We start from the raw sequence: 19383 nt of genomic DNA, 5'->3' as shown, positions 1-19383 counted from the left end.
TTTTTGCTAATGTAGTAAGCGCCGACAAGTCCACCATTCAAAGCAGAATCCCGGATCTAGACAATATCATGCATCTAACTATGATCTCATGCTTCTGCTTACCCTCTCCCAGTCTGTCATCCTGAATGCTGTATTCATCACACCCTTGTTTTCCCTTATAGATTGCAACTAGATTTACCCATAAAAATTTAAAAATTTTAGTTGTTATAAAAGCTGGGAGAAATATCTATAACCTCAGGTATGCAGATGACACCACCCTTATGGCAGAAAGTGAAGAGGAACTAAAAAGCCTCTTGATGAAAGTCAAAGAGGAGAGTGAAAAAGTTGGCTTAAAGCTCAACATTCAGAAAACGAAGATCATGGCATCTGGTCCCATCACTTATGGGAAACAGTGGAAACAGTGTCAGATTTTATTTTCTTGGGCTCCAAAATCACTGCAGATAGTGATCGCAGCCATGAAATTAAAAGATGCTTACTCCTTGGAAGGAAAGTTATGACCAACCTAGATAGCATATTCAAAAGCAGAGACATTACTTTGCCAACAAAGGTCCGTCTAGTCAAGGCTGTGGTTTTTCCAGTGGTCATGTATGGATGTGAGAGTTGGACTGTGAAGAAGGCTGAGCACCGAAGAATTGATGCTTTTGAACTGTGGTGTTGGAGAAGACTCTTGAGAGTCCCTTGGACTGTGAGGAGATCCAGCCAGTCCATCCTAAAGGAGATCAGTCCTGGGTGTTCATTGGAAGGACTGATGTTGAAGCTGAAACTCCAATACTTTGGCCACCTGATGTGAAGAGGTGACTCATTTGAAAAGACCCTGATGCTGGGAAAGATTGAGGGCAGGAGGAGAAGGGGATGACAGAGGATAAGATGGTTGGATGGCATCACTGACTCAATGGACATGGGTTTGGGTAAACTCCAAGAGTTGGTGATGGACAGGGAGGCCTGGCTTGCTGAGATTCATGGGGTCTCAAAGAGTCGGACACGACTGAGTGACTGAACTGAACTGAAACTTTATTAAAAGGGCATAATATTATTGGTAATTTTTTTGTACTTTTTTCTTACTGTGATACTGCTAAAGGTTTATCCATATCGTTGCCTGTCATTGTGTTCATTTATTGTGCTGTGTGATACTCCACTGTGAGAATATTCTCCATGGCTAACACTCTGTGCCTATTATGTTTATTTCATCTTTGCAGCAACTGCATATGGTAGGAGCTCTTCTTATCTCAGTTTTACTGACAAGAAACTGAGGCCTAGAGAGGCTGAAGAGCTTGCTGGAGGTCATAGGTGCCAGGTTCACATCTTTCTGGCCCTCACTGTTTGTTGTGTTTTGGTGTAGAGGCGAAAACACAGGAGCTGGAGCCAAAAACCTAGGGCTCAGGCTCCATACTTACTGGCTGTGTGGGCTCAGGCAAGTTGCCTCTATTTCCTCATCATTAAAGTGGAGGGATGGTAACTGCTCTGTCTACCTCTCAGGCCTGTTGTGAGACTCAGACCTGACAGTATCTGTGAAAAGTGATAGTAAACAGTCTGTAAATGGAAGTTTTTATAAATTGGTATGTTGTGATTAATGATCACACGTGTGTCATCTGCCCCCCTTTCGCTCAATCAGACAACAGAACGTGTGTAGGATTCAAGAGATGAGCATCCCTATTCAGAAAAGCAAGGGTTAGGTTGACCATAGAAACCTGTAGAAACCTCAGCCCATAGAAACCTTTGTGTGATTAAAGAATTATAAAATTATCAATAGAGGCCTCAGGCTGCACTGATGGGAACAGTGTATTTATCTTTGTTCTGTTCAGTAGAGTTTAAAAACTTTTTTTTAATTTTTTTTTTTTACTATTTATTACGTATTTTCAATGTCTGAGACCCCACCCCACTACTGTTTGCTTGTGGTGTTTCCTTTGCATGTCTTGTTCTCCAGCTACTATATGACCCTGGGTAGGTTACTTCACTTTTCTGAGTCTCCACATCTGAATAATGGGGATAATAATAATAACTACACCTTACAGGGCTGTCATGAGGGTCCAGCGAGGTGTTATATGAACTGCTTAGAACAGTTCCTGACACATACCAAACTGACTAATGTCATTATTTAAACTCTGCCCTATTCCCTAGACGGTGCCCATTTATTCTTTGAGAATTAGTTTAGAGGCCACTTCCTCCAGGAGGCCTGTCCTCCTCTTCTGGACAGGTGAGGTTACCTGTTAAGAGCCTCCAGGGCAGACAGTTTGTTCAATGACCTCCATTAAAGTGTGAACTGTGAGAGTAGAGATGATGCCTGATTAATATCTGCTGCTACTGCCTGGTGCCCAGTACCGTAATGGGCACAAAGCAGATGCACTGCAGAGAGATGAACTAACAGCCCAGAATTCAGAGGAACAACCACAGGTCAGGGAGAGGGCCGCTAATTCTGCCTGTGACAGCCATCTCCAGGAGCAGAAGGGCTTACAGGGATGGGGGAAGAGGCAAGAAGAGGCAGACGTGTTCTCTGGGGCTCTGGAGGACAGTCCAGACCAGTGGTGGCAGCTCCAAGACCATATTATTAGGTCCACTGTATGTAGGAACTTTCCAGAAATTTGAACTAAGAAGAGAGCCAGCTATCCCTTCCGAGAGTGGCTGAGTCTTGGCGGACTGCCTCTTGGCCAGGAAGGTGGGGGTGAGTTAGTATAGTGGGTAATTGTGACACTGGGTGACTATGGTGAGAAGCACACAGAATCACACCTGGGATTTGTCCTTCCTAGCCCAGTGACCCCAAGCAGGTGACATCAGTTTTCTCATCTGTGACGCAGAGGTAATAAGACCACTCATGTCACAAGGCTGTGGTGAGCAGAAAGGGAGATCACGTAGAAAAAGTGTTAAGGTTTGTGCCAAGCACATGAGACCTCCTGCAAAGGTTGGTTGTTACTATTAATGTTGTTCATGTTGTTAGTAATCACAGGGGATTCAGGTATCTCCCAGAGTTTAGTCTAGACATTCTAGGTGGGAGGCTAAAGGTTATGCTCAGAATGGCCACCCAGGTGGTAAGTCCACCCTCTTCCCTCTCTTCCTTCCTTCCCATTGCTTGCAAAAGCCTTCCAGTGCTAACCCTGGATTATGTTCTGGGCCAGGCCCCTGTGAGTGCAGCCCACAGGGAGCCGAGGCACCCCCGAGAGCCTTTGGGAGATGCCTAGAGTGATTTCCTGCCTGCAGAGCTGGGGGTGAGATTGAGAAAATGATGTTTAAAGGTCCCGGAAATGACTGTCTTGAGTCTTGAAGAGCCCTGGACAGATGTCTCCTCTGCTCTCCCATGAGATCAACAATTCTACATGTTCTCTTTGAAAATGGACAGAGTATGAAGCTTTATGTTTTTCTGTTCTTAAATAGGAAGGTGAGGTAGTCTTATGAAGTTTGCTGCTCATATGCAGTATTTGCTGCAGTTCCTAACTGGTCTCCTTTCTCTAATCTCTCCCTTTCTACTCTAATGTGAGCTTTAATTTTCCCCAAGTGGCAACACACAGCATAACCCCCTCCTGCTCACACCTCTTCAGAGCTCCCCAGGGCCCAGACACCAGTTTCCTTTGTGACTCAGATGATGAAAGAGCTTCATATGCTCCCTATACTCCCTGTGGTTTCTTCCCTCTGTAATTCCATCCCTTTCCAGGATGGGCAGGCAAGAAGTGAGAGGAATCCATCCTGATTTTTAAAGAAAGGAGATCATTTAAAGAAAGGAGATCATTTATAGAAGTGTTGTTTAAACATTGGCTTTTTTTTTTTAATTGTGTGCTTCCTGCATGCTGATTGCTTTTCTTGCAGAAATCCAGTTGTCCCATAGTCAGACAGGAGATTGTTATCTCCATTTTTAGCTGAAGAAACTGAGACCCAGTATTAAATAGAAGGAGCAGAGGGGATTCAGACCCTGGCAACCTGACACCGCAGCCAGTGCACTCAGCTCCCACAGTGTGCTGTCTCTATTATTAGTGACCAGTCACACCCGCAGTTGTGGACCTGGAGGATAAAGCTCTACTCGAGGCTCCACTTTACCTCTGTCTGCTTCTCTGGGCTATAGGCACACTGACCAACTTGTGCTCCGAGCATGGCTTCTGTGCCTCTCCCCTTTTTACTGGCCGTTGTCTCTACTTAGAATGCTGATCCCCCAGTGTTTCTGAGGTTCCTGGCTAAAAAGTGTCCCTTGAGTCTTCTGAGCCTTTATGTATTCTCTTTGATGGACACTAACCAGATATGACTTCATGTCACAGGCATTGGTGACAGAGTCTTAGTTTTTCTGCCTCACTAGGAGGTTTGGGGTGTAGGAACCCTATGCTTCCCCCTCTTACCCCTTAGAGCTACAGCTGGTTGCTGGCTGGAGGTGAGGAAATGCGATCGGTCCCTCTGGCTTCCCAGCACACCCCTAGATCAGTTTTCTTTTTGCTTCAAGTAAAGCTTAAAAAAAAAAAAAATCCCACTTGGTTTCATATCGGCTGGATCTACCCTTTGCAAACTCTTCAACAAGAATGGGCAGGAAGAATAAATATTTATTCTACAAATGAATAAATCTGATTCAATCTTCAAAAAAAAGCCTTAGTATAAATTATCATAATTTCTCCATTCTAAGATTTCACTGATTTAAAGATATTTTATCTATTAAATAATAGCTTTTTGAAAAAAGAAAACAGAAAAAATGAACAAATTGATGTAGCAAATTTACGATGTTCTTTCAAAGGTATGTTTGGTATCAATGAAATATTTTTAAGAATATGGTACAATTCAATTTTGATTTTTTTCTTTTGATCCTGGTGGTCTCAGAAAAAAGTTTTCTAAGTCTTGACTAGATCACTATGAAGCATGGGCAAGTGTCAGCGATGTCCCAGCCCTGAACCCCTGGGGTTGCTGGGTCAGCAAGGGCATGTAAGGCCAGTCATGTACCAGTGGCAGCCCTGAGGCCCCCAAGACCAGTGGACAGGCTCTGTGCTCCACTGACATCTCTTGACCATGTCAGTGGTTCTGGGGAAGGCTGACTGGGAGTCCATCATGTGACCTTAGGCTCGACACCACCCCTTGAGCTTCGGTTTCCCCGGCTGTAAAGTGAGAGGCATAGGATTAGACAGGCGGTTTATGTTCTGCAGATGGAGCTCTGGGGTCTGGGAGGCTTCTCTGGGGGCTGCCTTGGGAGTAGGAAGATGGAGTGGACTGTACTCAGTATTTTCATTCCCACTTCCCCCAGAGCAACTCTTTGTTTAAGATTTTATTTGCAGAAGGATTCTGAGGCTAAATGTAGTTTGAAAAACACTGGTAAATGGCATTCTGGGGCCTTTCCAAATATTAGTCTTGAGTACATACTCTTGAATGATCTGAGGACAGGGCTTCATTCCTCAGCCTGGACACACCCTCAGAATCTTTCTCACCACAGTACTCGAGGCAGACACTCCCAAACTCTACAGATTAATTCAGGGGTTGGCAAACTTTTGTGTAAAAGACCAGATAGTACATGTTTTAGGCTTTTCAGGCCACATGTGGGCCTCTGTTGCAGCTACTCAACTCTGCTCTTTTGGCAAAAAAGCAGCCATAGACAAAACATAATGAATGGACATGGCTGTGGGCCAGTACAGCTTTATTTACAAAAAGATGTGGGGGTCTGGATTTGGTCTGACAACCAAGATGTACTGCTACCCATGCCGTAATAACACTTCGACCTGACAGGTGAAGAAACTGAAGCCCGAGGAGAAGATTCAAGTAACTGGATTTGGCCCGGATCCCTGTACCTTGGTCAGCGAACATGCTTTCCCCACTCCACACTGCTCACTTAGCCATACCCCTTATCCTGATTTGGCTTGTGGGCATCTGAGATTGCACGATTGAGGGAATGGTGCCCAGAAAAGACACGTGCCCCACTTATCCCCTCTCAGGAGATGAGTTTTCCCCTAGGTTCTTAGAGGGCTATAAAAAGCCCCTGAGCTTGCCTCCTGTGGGATGTTCTGTCAGTAAATTCCCCAGAGCTGGAATGACTGCAATGTGGTGCCACATTCTGCCCCCTCTGCAGCCTCACAGCTGTGCAGGGAGAAGAATCAGGGCTGAAAGGCTCTGCGCCTCCACCCCCACTTGGGGTGTGGCTGGGATTCCCCGAATGGAATTTTAGGTGGAGGACAAAACCCTGCCTGGGCCCTCCTGGGGCAGGATCTTTGCCAGTTCCAGGAGGATGAATGTTTCTTGAATTCTAAACACCAGAACTACAAGGGCCACAGTGGGAGGAGTGTGAAGGGTAAGAAACGATGTCCCACACCAGCTGCTTGGCCGTACCATTCACTGATGGAAGCTGTCCCTCCTGGAACTGCTTAGATTCCCTTTCCCTCCCCTGCTTCCCACCTTGAAATCTTCACCTGTTAAGTCTTTGTGGCTTATCTGGCAAGTCCTTCATGTAGTAGACCTGGGAATGCCTCTCTCCAATGGACAAGCAGTGGAGAGCGATGGTAAAAAACTTAGGGTTGGAGGTGGGCAGGGCTGGGTATATAAATTGTCTAGGCCTTAATCTTTTCATCTGTAAAATTAGGATATTAAAAAAAATACATGTACAACACATTTTAAAGTAGGTACTGAAAGTAAATTACAGTAAATAAAATGCAACAGATGGCAAAGTCATGATGAACATTCCCATCGAATTCTGTTGGGAGGTGTGGTGATGAGACTGCAGGGCTCAGGGAAGATAAATATCACAGATATATCCAAAACTTCAAATTATTGTGCATTCACACACTGACACGGGCCACAAACAGGCTTTCACAGGGACTGTACTTATCAGTCTACCACAGAACCAGATTTTGCCATAAACTACAAAATTTTTAACACAAAGTTATATTTACATCTTTCTAATTCATATACATGCCCTAGCTGTGATTTTAAAAAATAGAAACTACACATTGTACAGATACTGTCCTCTCACAACTGCTGGCAACATTTTTGGATGGAATTTCTCCCTCAATAAAATTAATGGCATATTTTATACACATGAAAGTCAAACTGCATCAGCTTCATGGTTGTTGAGAGGACTAAATGGCTTAATGTGCATATGTAAACTGCCTGACTCATGGTGAGTGCTCAGTTGGCAATTATTATTAAACATCTGTTATGTGCTAGACCCTGGAAATAAGATGTAGAGACAGTCTCACAGCACAGGCTTCATATAGACACAGAGGAGGCATTTAAGTTAGTACAATACAATATTCTAAGAACTGAAACTGAGGAGGGTGGTGGTAACCCAAACTCAGAGGGAAGGTCCAGGGAGGATGTGGCAGATTGTTTTCATAGAGGTGATGCTGAGCGCGTGCTCTCAGGGAGAGGGAAAAGCAGAGGCATCGTTTTAACCTCAGTTTTTGCGTCTAACTGGGAGGATGTCTCACCTGACCACTTCACAAGGCTTTTACCAGAGTTAAGTCATTGAAGAGAACCTCAAGGCTGAAAGGGTCCCAGTGAAAGGATTTTAGTGGTCAATTCTCTGAGTATCCCTGCTGTTACACAGGTTCCTTCTGGCCCAGAGTGACCCCGCTGTGGGTGACTGCTGAGTGAGAACCTACATGACTGCCAGAGCTGCCCAAGCTCTAAAGGAAGCACTCTGTGATTAACAACCCCGACACTATGTGGGAATGGACACAATTGGTGAATGTGAAAAGGCTTCTAGAAGTTAAAAACTTTATAAAAATGTATGTACCTATGTTGCAGAAGTGAGTGGCTGAGCCATTCGCTAGGACACGGTATTTCTGCTTCTATGTCCAAATCCACTTCTCTGCTGGCACTGTGTGCTTGGCACATTTATTGGAGGTTTGTCCTCTCAGGCTAGAGTACCTATACCCTGGGAGTCCATGGTGGAGGGCAGGGTGGGGTTAGGGAAGAAACCTTGAGAAAAACACGGTGTGTCTCTGCAAGTCCACTGCACAAAGATTTTTTGGTGGGGGGTGTTTGTTCAGGTATGTTATGGATGATATTAGAAATTTGTTTGGCTTTAGATAAAATGAGACACTTCAAGCTTTCAGAATCCACTTTGGGTAACAGACCAAACCCTAGAATTTCACTTGGTTGAAAAGTGTGAAAGGCAGTGCTAGAGCAAGTAATCAAGGGAGGTGTTTGAGCAAGGTCAAGGATCCTGATAAGCCTGTGCACGAAAACACCAAGCACATCAGACTCACCTGCAAGCTTTGCAAAAAGTACATGTTCCCAAACCTCATTCCAGACCCCCAGACCTCTGGGGGTATATTTTCAGTAGGATCCCTGGAAGATGACGATTCTTCCAGCTGGATTCAAGAACCACTGCTTTAGACAAATAGAGAATAGGTCTTATGGGAGGCTGGAGAGATGAGAGGAGAGACGGGAAGCTCTTACAGGAGATGACAGGATATTGGAGAAGAAGCCACCCAAGATACATTTTTCATTAACAGTTAACAGAATTGGGGGTCTGACTGCAGAAAGGGTAAAAGCAAAGGAAATGATGAATAGTGACAAAGTCTATGTTTCTGTCCCTAAAATAGGAATCACTGAAATGGAAAATCCTGGAGCTGAAAGTGGCCTTACCCAGCTCTACTCTGTGATCTTTGTATTTTTTCTTTTTATTTATTCATCATCTCAGCAGACATTTTTTTGCACATATGCTACATGCAAAGCATTATGTTAGATGCTGGAAAAGAATCGTGAACAAGGTAAGAAGGACCCTGCCCTCATAGAGCTCACATTAACAGCTAATTAATTCCTATAATTAATCATTACTGTGAAGATGGCAAAGACCTTGCAAAGATGGGCACAATAAAAGACAGAAATGGCATGGACCTAACAGAAACAGAAGGTATTAAGAAGAGGTGGCAAGAATACACAGAAGAACTATGCAAAAAAGATCTTCATGACCTAAATAACCATGATGATGTGATCACTCACCTAGACATCCTCGAATGTGAAGTCAGGTGGGCCTTAGGAAGCATCACTATGAACAAAGCTGGTGGAGGTGATGGAATTCCAGTTGAGCTATTTCAAATCCTAAAAGATGATGCTGTGAAAGTGCTGCACTCAACATGCCAGCAAATTTGGAAATCTCAGCAGTAGTCACAGGACTGGAAAAGGTCAGTTTTCATTCCATTCCCAAAGAAAGGCAATGCCAAAGAATGCTCAAACTACCCCACAATTGCAGTCATCTCACACGCTTGCAAAGTAATGCTCAAAATTCTCCAAGCCAGCCTTCAATAGTACATGAACGGTGAGCTTCCAGATGTTCAAGCTGGATTTAGAAAAGGCAGAGGAACCAGAGATCAAATTGCCAACATCCATTGGATCATTGAAAAAGCAAGAGAGTTCCAGAAAAACATCTACTTCTGCTTTATTGACTATGCCAAAGCCTTTGACTGTGTGGATCACAACAGACTGTGGAAAACTCTTAAAGAGATGGGAATACCAGACCACCTTACCTGCCTCCTGAGAAATTTGTATACAGGCCAAGAAGCAACAGTTAGAACTGGACATGGTTCTAACAGACTGGTTCCAAATAGGGAAAGGAGTATGTCAAGGCTATATATTGTCACCCTATTTATTTAACTTATATGCAGAATACATCATGTGAAATGCTGGGCTGGATGAAGCACAAGCTGGCATCAAGATTGCTGGGAGAAATATCAATAACGTCAGATACGCAGATGACACCACACCTATGGCAGAAAGTGAACAACTAAAGAGCCTCTTCATTTACGTGAAAGAGGAGTGAAAAAGTAGGCTTAAAACTCAACATTAGAAAACTAAGTTCATGGTATCTGGTCCCATCACTTCATGGCAAATAGATGGGGAAACAATGGAAACAGTGAGAGACTATCTTCTTGGGCTCCAAAATCACTGCAGATGGTGACTACAGCCATGAAATTAAAAGACACTTGCTCCTTGGAAGAAAAGCTATGTCCAACCTAGACAGCATATTAAAAAATAAGAGACATTACTCTGCCAACAAAGGTCCATCTAGTCAAAGCTATGGTTTTTCCAGTAGTCATGTATGGATGGATGTGAGAGTTGGACTATAAAGAAAGCTGAGTGTCGAAGAGTTGACGCTTTTGAACTGTGGTATTGGAGAAGACTCTTGAGAGTCCCTTGGACTGCAAGGAGATCCAACCAGTCAATCCTAAAGGAAATCAGTCCTGAATATTCATTGGAAGGACTGATGCTGAAGCTAAAACTCTAGTACTTCAGCTACCTGATGCAAAGAACTGACTCATTTGAAAAGACCCTGATGCTGGGAAAGATTGAAGGTGGGAGGAGAAGGGGACAACAGAGGATGAGATGGTTGGATGGCATTACCGACTCAATGGACATGAGTTTGAGTAGACTCCGGAAGTTGGTGATGGACAGGGAAGCCTGGCATGCTGCAGTCCATGGGGTCACAAATAGACACTTCAGAGCAATTGAACTGAACTGTGAAGATGGTAACCAGTGAAAAGTAGAGTGCTAGGGTTACCTGTAATGGGGAATGTAGTGTAGGAGACAGGGAAAGATTGTTTTGAGGAAGTAATATTTGAGCAGATTGCTAGGGATGAGAAGGAAGGAGTTAACCAGGTAAAGGTACAAAGGCCATTGTGAGGAGAGTCCACAATAAGACAGGGGCAGGAGCCCAAAGAGAGCTGGTAAAAGGCAGGGTGGTCCCTGAGGCCACACCACGATTGTAGTCTGTATTTTAAGAACAGTGAGGAACCACTAAGCCGTTTAAGCACAATCAGATCTATAGTTTTAAATAACTCTCTCTAATTGTATCAGGCCGTCTTCCCATAGTCTCTCCACAAACATAGATAATTCATAAGTCCCATTAAAAGCTATGATAGATACACATTTGAATAAAAGATGAATAAAAAGTAAAGTATATACTTCTACAAGTTCTGTTCTCTACAGTTTTCAAAAGGGCCATGCCTATGGAAACCTCTTGCATGACAGTTGTTCTAATTTATCTACTACTGTGGTCCCCAGAGGAGCCACTCTAGGACTCCCCGATCTGTGTCCACTCAGCCTTTGCTTCATTATGTCTCTGGGCACCTCTTACTCTGAAACTGAATAGCTCTTTTCATTTGTTTGCTTCTTCCAGATTGTGCCCCAGTTAGTCTCTGTTTAACCTCTTATATAGCCTTCTGAAGAGTCTTTCTAATACTCTTCTACAGGACAGCTAGTTTGAGAAATGATCCCATATCCCCCCTCCCTTCAAATTTAGTTTTATTCACAAACAGCCCCATTTCCTTCAATAGCTCTTCACATTGTTGTGTTAATAGAAAAAAGAGAAACAGGAAGGGTGATTTGATTTGGTGGTGAGTAAGATGAGTTCACATTTGGGTCACTTGGAGGATGAGTTGACTTCGCAATGGAAATACACCAAAAGCAGGAGCCAGTTCAGGAGTGGAGCTTGACTCATGGCTGAAGATGGACACTGAGAGCAGCCCTCAAAAGAGGCTTGGTCGTCTGCAGCAGTAATGTAAAGACGAGGCAAGAGTCATCATACAAGAAAAACTGAGCTAGAGAAAAAGATGGGAAATAACAATTAACGAGGGCTTCCCTCGTGGCTCAGCAGTAAAGAATCCACCTCCAGTGCAGGAGACGCGGGGAACATGGATTTGATCCTTGGACTGGGAAGATCCCCTGTAGGAGGGAATGGCAATCCACTCCAGTATTCTTGCCTGGAGAATCCCCATGGATAGAGGAGCCTGGCAGGCCACAGTTCATTGGGTCACAAAGAGTCAGACACGACTGAAGTGACTGAGTATGCATGCAGGCACCTATCATGGGCCAGGCACTGGTCGCTGGACAAATATTACCACATTGCAGTTTCCTAATCCTGGGTGTCATTCTTCCTGCTTTGCAGACTAGAGGGATAAGACTTAGCTGGGTCACTTGCCTTAGAGCAAGAGAAGCCCTGAGGCTATGAGCACCTATAACAGTGGGATTGGAGGCCAGGCAGGAGTGGGGTGGGGAAGGAGAGACAGAAAAGGCTTCTGGCAGATGGATGGAGTAGTGGTTATTTAACCTAGGTTTATCTGATTCCAAAATCCATGCTTTCTCCATCTTTGCAAATAGGAGAATCCATTTAGAAAAGAGCTACAGAGAAGCCCAGGAGATGGGAATGAGAAGAGGTAAAAAATTAGACAAAATAGAAGCTGCTGTGACTCTTAGGAGTGGGCTTTCGTTAGAAGGTGTGATTGGAAGTAAGACTGCAAGGAGGGAGAGAAGTGTATGGGGAGAAACAGGAGACTGTGGCAGTGGGGTTTTATTTTTCTGTTCAACTGCAAGGGTTTTTTTTAGAAGGGTAAGATGGGTATGAGGAGCTAATGGTATCCCAAAACAGTTATTTTTCTGAACCTAAGATCAGAATGAAATAATGATAAGCTCTTGGCAGAGATTGGACAGGGAGGGCTTACTTGGCAGGGTACTCACTCATGTGAGCAGTAGAGTTTGAAAATGATATTTGAGGGAGAGGCAGAAAAAACTCTTGAGTGGGACAAGGAAATGGAAGTGGTGCCCAGTGACCAACAAAACCCTCTACAGAGAAGAGGGTAAGGTTAAATCCTATGCATACACCCAGTGCAAAGTGTGGCTAAAATCCAAGTAATTATATTTGATAAGTGTAATATCTATCATCTACTGAATGCTTCCTAAGTGCTAGCTTACATACATCGCCTTTCCCCATGACACTCCAAATAAAATGAAACTGGTATGCAGAGAAATTAAGTAATTTACCCAGTTCATACAAGATCATACAGCTAGAAAGCTGTGGTCAAAACCTAAGTTTGTCCATTCCCTGAACCACTCAGCCGTACTGAGTCTCCAGGCTAACAAAGATGACTTTATGGAACATGTTTAGAAGAAAACATATGGGTGTGTACTCCTTTCAGAAAACCAGTAATTGATAGGAGTAGAAAATGAACTCAGATGTCAGGGAAGAGGTATGGGAATTAGCAGCCTGGGGGACAGAAATTGGGCAGTGAGTCACAGAGGGGACATGGAGGGGAGCTCATTGTAGGAATGGCTATGAGCTGCTTGGCCAATGGAAGCCACAGATAGGAAAGATGTGACTTTCCTAGTACAGATGTCAAAGCTGGGCCACCAAAGGCAAGACAAGAGTGGGTTCTTTTAGCATCTCTTGAATGATAAAAATCTCATTTAATGAGACAGAGCGCTCAGGGCCTGTGCACTGGGATGACCCTGAGGGATGGGATGGGGAGGGAGGTGGGAGTGGGGTTCAGGATGGGGAACACATGTACACCCATGGCTGATTCACATCAATGTATGGCAAAAACCATACATTAAGTAATTAGCCTCCAATTAAAATAAATTAATTTAAAAAATCTCATTTAATGAAAAGCAGAGCTTCAGATTATGTCTTAAATTATAATCTCCCAGAGAATATATATAATTCAGCAAAAGAAACTCCCATCTTGGGTTGAATGCAACTAGTTGAAAAAGAACTAGTTGTGAAGTAAAAAGGAAAGGAACTTCGGTAAAACTGATTCCTTCGTATGAGCTAGGCATATCAGAACCTTGGGCATTAAGAAGGGAATGAGGGAAAATTTAGACCAAAGACTTAAGCAAAGATGGCTTGAGAACACTACAAAGTTCACAAAAGCAAAATTGTGAAGATACAGCTGTAGTCAGTAGGCACAAATAATAGCATAAATAAGAGAAAATAGACATGTTGGCCTATAAATATTTTGTCACTCAGAAACACTTGTCAGGTGGTTCTGTTATGGCACGTCAGACGGATTTTCAAGAGACAAGCACCATGAAAGAGCTCCAGGATACAGAGATTATGACATAGCCCCTGTCTTTGAGTTGTATACGAAGTTGTCTAGCCCAGTTCTTAAAAGAGAGTAGGAGCTCAAAAGTGTCCTCAGAGTCAGACCAGCTTGGGGCCAATAGAATTTTATTATGTTAAATGTGATTTTAAAAACACAATTATTACTGTAGCCAGTGTTTATTGAATGGGACTCATATGGTAGGCACTGTCTGAAGTATTTTCCGTATATTTAATAACAACCCCATGAAGTAGGTATCATCAGTATCCATATTTTATCTTTATGTGAGGATAAAGAGTTAAGTGATTGGTTCTGTAGAAGGTGGTGTCCACAGTCATTAGTCTATAATGACGGTGTTACTTTCCCCAGTGGCTGATTCTCTTTGTATGATGTTCATAAACTGGGGAAGTCCTGCTGGAAGGAATTTCCTTATAATGTAAGTCATTTCTGTGTCTGTTACTGCATCATATGAATCCTCCTTTACTCATGGGAAGACACATACCCTGTTAGAAGAGAAATCCTACTTCTTAGGTTTGTTTTCATTCTTAAGTCAGTTGACTTTGATGCCGAGCTTTTATGCTGTAATTACTACTGAAGATCTGAACGGTATGGTTGTGGCGTGACGGAGGAGCCCGAACATGCGCTAAGAAGATGCGGTGTCCAAGCCCTGTTCTGTTCTAGGGCTTGGGCAGGTCACCTGCAGTCAGCCAGCAGCCAGTTTAAGATCAGGACTTAGGTTCAAACCCAGCTCTGTCTCTCACATGATGAGTGATTGTACAAGCTAATGTCAGTGCCCTAATCCTGCTGTTACGGATTGAACTGTGCCCCCACCTCAGATCCATACACCAAAGTATGGAAACTCTAACCCCTGCTCTGATGACATTTGGAGATAGGGCCTTTAAGGAGGTAATTCAGGTTAAATGAGGTCATAAAGGTGGGCCCTAATACAATAGGACTGATGACCTTCTAGGAAGAGGACGTGATACCAGCAATCTCTGTCTCTTTCTGTCTGTGCACAGGGAAGAGGCCATGTGAGGACAGAGTGGGAAGGCTGCCATATACAGGCCTGGATGAGAGGCTTCACCAGAAATCTACCCAGATGACACCATGACCTTGGACTTCTAGCTTCCTTAACTGTAAGGAAATAAATCGGTTGTTTGAGCCACCCAATCTGTGGTATTTTGTTATGGCAGCCGTAGCTGACTAATACACTGCTAGACCTGCCTTCCTGTGAGGTAGGGATTAACAATAGTACCCAGTCATAGCCCTGTCCCATTGCTTGTTCCAAGACAAGCCATGAAAAAAGCTGAGCATGTTGCCTGGCTCATGATAATACCCTGATGATTTCAGTTGTTACTGTCATTAATAGTGAAGTGTGGCTTCCTTCCCTGGGCATGACAGTCTCACTCCTCACACAGAAGGTATAAGGGTGAAATGAGACCTGTGCTTCTTAAAACCTCCCTAACAACATTACTTTGCCAACAAAGGTCCATCTAGTCAAGGCTATGGTTTTTCCAGTGGTCATGTATGGATGTGAGAGTTGGACTGTGAAGAAAGCTGAGCGCCGAAGAATTGATGCTTTTGAACTGTGGTGTTGGAGAAGACCCTTGAGAGTCCCTTGGACTGCAAGGAGATCCAACCAGTCCATTCTAAAGGAGATCAGCCCTGGGTGTTCTTTGGAAGGAATGATGCTAAAGCTGAAACTCCAGTACTTTGGCCACCTCATGCGAAGAGTTGACTCACTGGAAAAGACTCTGATGCTGGGAGGGATTAGGAGCAGGAGGAGAAGGGGACGACAGAGGATGAGATGGCTGGATGGCATCACTGACTCGATGGACATGAGTCTGAGTGAACTCTGGGAGTTGGTGATGGACAGGGAGGCCTGGCGTGCTGCAATTCATGGGGTCGCAAAGAGTCGGACACGACTGAGCGACTGAAATGAACTGACAACAGAAGAAAGTGCTCACACCCTCCTGGGGATATGGGCACAACAAATTTCCACGAGAATGATTTGTAAAGACTCACATATCATCTTAAAAACCCACACAAACTTTGTATTCTAGTTCATGTGCAGTTGCGTTTGCTTTAATTCCTGCAGTTTTTGCAGTGATTTCTCAGGGTAGACCACTGAGTTTCTAGACAGATGACCTCGTCCTGTGTGTCTCATCCACTGCGCTTGCATTTGAGAAGGCCTTTGCAAGTCACGAAGCACAGTTCTGATGTGAGGATTTGGTGGTATGTATCTTTCTTTTTTTTTTTTTGGTGGTATGTATCTTTCAAAATCAGCATTACAACTGTTCAATTTGGGATGCACTAGAAAGTGTGCTTCATGTTGTTAGTGAACTACTTGAGCCACTGTTAGTGAGCACCGACTGTGTGCCGGGCATTGCTGTCAGCAGGGTGGCTGCCCAGATCCGCTCCCAGCCTTCCTGAAGCTTACATCTGACAGGCTAGGTAGACACTAAACACGTAGTCAGATAACTGACTCTTAGAGGAATGGTACATCGTGACAAGAGCTATGAAGGAGAAAGAAAGTAGGCTAGGAAGGCCTGCAGCAGGGGGGAGGGGCAGAGCCCTAGAGCATTCTGAGTACTAACAGATTCCTGGGGAAGTCTGGCATCCTAGGAAGAGTGGTCTAGAAGCAGCCTTCTTTAGTGAGGTATCAGTTATTAAGCATTTTAAGCTGGTCTGTTAAAGCACGGCATAGTCTGCTTTCTACAACTCTGGGTAGGCTAGGTATGGATTTTTGTACTGGGGATTTTGTACTGGGGACAGGGTGGTATTTGGCACCATGTGGGGTGTGATGGGGTGGAGGGCAGTGCTGTTTGCTTTAAACGTATAGTGTGGGAGATGGGGATAGGGGACATTAGAGGCACCTCTGTTCTCTTTTTCTCTCCCCGACAAGTGTGTATGCTCTGTGCACACTTGTCCAGGAGTCAGTTAACAGGTAAGAACTGCTTTATAGATCACAGCCTTGGTCCCCAAAGAGCCAAACCAGAAGCCCCTCCCCACCCCCCCCCCATTTTCTGCCTGACTTTCCAGCTCCTAATAGGAAAGGGTTGATGCAGCACTTTGTGCTAGAGATGGTGTGGGTGGGGAAGCTGTCCCCAGCACCTTGAATTGGAAGTCTGAGGTCCCCTGCAGCCCTCTGAACTCCGGCTGTACCCATAAGAGGAGTGCAGGGGGGTTACCATACCTTCTCTGGGTCCCATCCCTGCCCCCAGTGCCCTTCCTCGTTACTTCCACACCCCTGGCCACTCCTTTTTTCCCCTTGGAGGTCTCAGTGCAGCAAACAGGCAGATGGTGGAAGCGTGTAAGATTATGTTGGGAAGGGGAGGAATTTTCCATTAATAATAATAATGAGAATAATGATACTTGTCAAGTTGGCAGCACTTGCCAGCTTACCAAGTGCGTTCACACTTGTGGTCTCCTCAGTTTCCAGAGGTGGGGCGTTGTGACACTGGTGTTCTGGTTCCCAGCCTTTGTCACTGCCCCCATGTTCAAGCAAGCCACTTTTTTTTTTAACAGCTACAAGCCCACTGAAGTGTCCAGGCCTTTATTTAAGCATAGCTTCCCATGAATGCGCCCCCCATAAATGCTCTCTCTGCTCCTGTTAGTTGTAGTTTCAACAAGCACCACCACCACGTCTGTGAAACTTTCTTAAATACTCTTCAACTCTTCAAACTGTCCAGGTAAGAAGGGGTCTCAGAAACAATCTAGTTCAACCTTGTCACTAGCCCAGAGAGAAAGAGGGTGGGCTAGGGTCACACAGCTTGTCGGGCTCAGAGCCAGGGCTCAGGCACCCACAGGCACTCCTGCAGCTCCTCCTCCCGACACCCTGGGTAGCTGCACACACTTGTCTCCTGGGGCTTCTCAGCGTGTGAACAGTAGGGGCTTAACACGCCCTGTTGTTTTCAAGAGTGTGACTTGTTAACTCTATTCTACCCTTGGTGGAGGGGGTTGGGATGGGGTGAGAGGAGCTTCCCTTCCTCGGGAATCCTTTTAGGGATCTTTCATGAAGTTAAGGCTCCGAGTGTATGAAAACTGGTTTCACACACGAGGCAACTCAAATCCGGGACATGAGTCCCCCTAGCAGACCCCTAGCAGCCCAGGCATAGGAGGCACCTGTCCACACAGCGCCGGGTCTTCGGCCCCCCGCTTCTCCCTTCCTCCTCGCCCCCACACTCCTCGGCCCGGCCCAACCCGCTAGTCTCTGCCTCCTCCTCTGGCTTTTAGATCGCGCGGTTCTCCCCTTACCGCCCTGCAAAGCAACAAGTGTGGGCGCCGCGTTTCTTCTTACCCCGGCCTCGGTCCATGGCGCCGGTGATAGCAGAGCAGGGCGCGGTGCCTCCGGCGGGCCTGGCAGCGGCGGGCGCGGCGCTCTGCAGTCCAGCCCCAGCCCCGCGGGAGCGCCCTCCGCGCGTCCCCTCCCCCGACAGGATGCTCGCCCGGCGCCCCCGCCCGCCAGCGCCCGCCCCTGCGCTCGGCTCCCGGAATAGACCCGGAGCCCGCCTGGCCCCCTGGGCCGCGGGTGTCCCTCATCCCCACACGCCCTTGCCACACCCTGCTTTTCACAAGTCCTTGCGCCCCTCTGTGGAGGGGCTACTGGAGGACCCACATGCCGGTTCACGCTTCCTTTCATGCCGGTGCCCGCGCGCATCCCACCCCTGCCCAGACCAAGGCACTGTTGAGCTCTGCTTGCATTCCGCTAGTGATGAGAAGCTTACTACCGCACTTCTAGCAGGGTCCATTTTCAGATTGCCCAAACTGTTAGAATATGTTTTTCAACAGTAGAGTAAAAAACCTCTGCCTGCTGCTGCCACCCATTTCGTGTCTTTGGGTTTATCTTCTTCATTAAACATATCTTTCCTGGGCACCTTCTAGAGCCAGACAGTGGACCAGACACTATGCCAATAATGGTGTAAAAGAGGAGTGAAATAATAAAGATCTTTTAAAAATCACCTAGGAAAAGGAGAGAAAGGATTGCTAAAAGGTGGGCAGTGCCTTGGGACACATTAAACTTTTGAGGTTCCCAGTGTACTGAATCTTGAAGAATGCCAACATGGAGTGTTAAAAATTGTGGAAATGAACACCTTTTTGGGCATACAAGTGCAATGCGACGTTAAGTGTGCTCTTCCTTAAATAATTACAGGATGTAGAGAAATATTGCTATGACCACGAGCAGCGGTGTGGTCAGGAATGGGATTTAAGTTTAAAGGTGTTTGAAGAATGTCACCGTCTTTCATCCTATTAGTGTGTCTCTGTGAAAGTAGGTCCAAACTGATTATAGACATATGAAATGTCTAAGACCCTTTATAAAGTGAAGTCAAGGCTTAATTCTTCTTCTAAACACTTCTCCTCCCCAAGATAGGACAGATCACAGTTTGAAGTTTTGGCTAGGCCACTCTTTTACATAGAACATTCTAGCATTGGGACCATCTTGTGCGAAGGCTCAAGGAAGGACCTGGGAAAGAGCATCCTGTCTTTTCCTGGACTGGGAATATTTCCTCCATTGCTTTGATAGGCAAGTTGAAATTAGTTAGCCCTTGCTTCACCAAATTGCACCAGTAGTTTGTTTAATATATGTGGGTGTGAGCCCAGAGGAAATATGGTGTAGTGG

At 45.2% G+C, this 19383-nt stretch overlaps 1 protein-coding gene and 1 long non-coding RNA gene across 6 annotated transcripts in view; one reads left to right on the top strand and one right to left on the bottom strand.

Moving 5' to 3' along the window:
• Positions 1–18313, bottom strand: part of AFAP1L1 (actin filament associated protein 1 like 1) — a 66909-nt gene extending 48596 nt beyond the window's left edge. For 2 of the 4 annotated variants that reach the window (XM_069592382.1, XM_069592384.1), the window contains exon 1: positions 18064–18309. In XM_069592382.1, coding sequence (XP_069448483.1) covers positions 18064–18079 — 16 coding nt within the window. In that variant the 5' untranslated portion in view covers positions 18080–18309. Of the gene's footprint in view, positions 1–18063 lie in introns of all 4 variants that reach the window. The other 2 variants (XM_069592381.1, XM_069592383.1) reach the window with 2 other exon arrangements.
• Positions 1–19383, top strand: part of LOC138441418 (uncharacterized) — a 103155-nt gene that overhangs the window by 52770 nt on the left and 31002 nt on the right. The window contains exon 1 of one of the 2 annotated variants that reach the window (XR_011257335.1): positions 14783–15998. The exons of the other annotated variant lie outside the window; for it this stretch is intronic. This is a non-coding gene — a long non-coding RNA (uncharacterized lncRNA). Of the gene's footprint in view, positions 1–14782; positions 15999–19383 lie in introns of those variants that run through there. 2 annotated transcript variants of the gene reach the window in all.

Source organism: Ovis canadensis, chromosome 5, assembly GCF_042477335.2.
Source record: "Ovis canadensis isolate MfBH-ARS-UI-01 breed Bighorn chromosome 5, ARS-UI_OviCan_v2, whole genome shotgun sequence".
NCBI classification, from domain to species: Eukaryota; Metazoa; Chordata; class Mammalia; order Artiodactyla; family Bovidae; genus Ovis; species Ovis canadensis.
The sequence above is the reverse complement of the archived record's forward strand: the minus strand, read 5'-3'. Positions and strand labels throughout refer to the sequence as shown.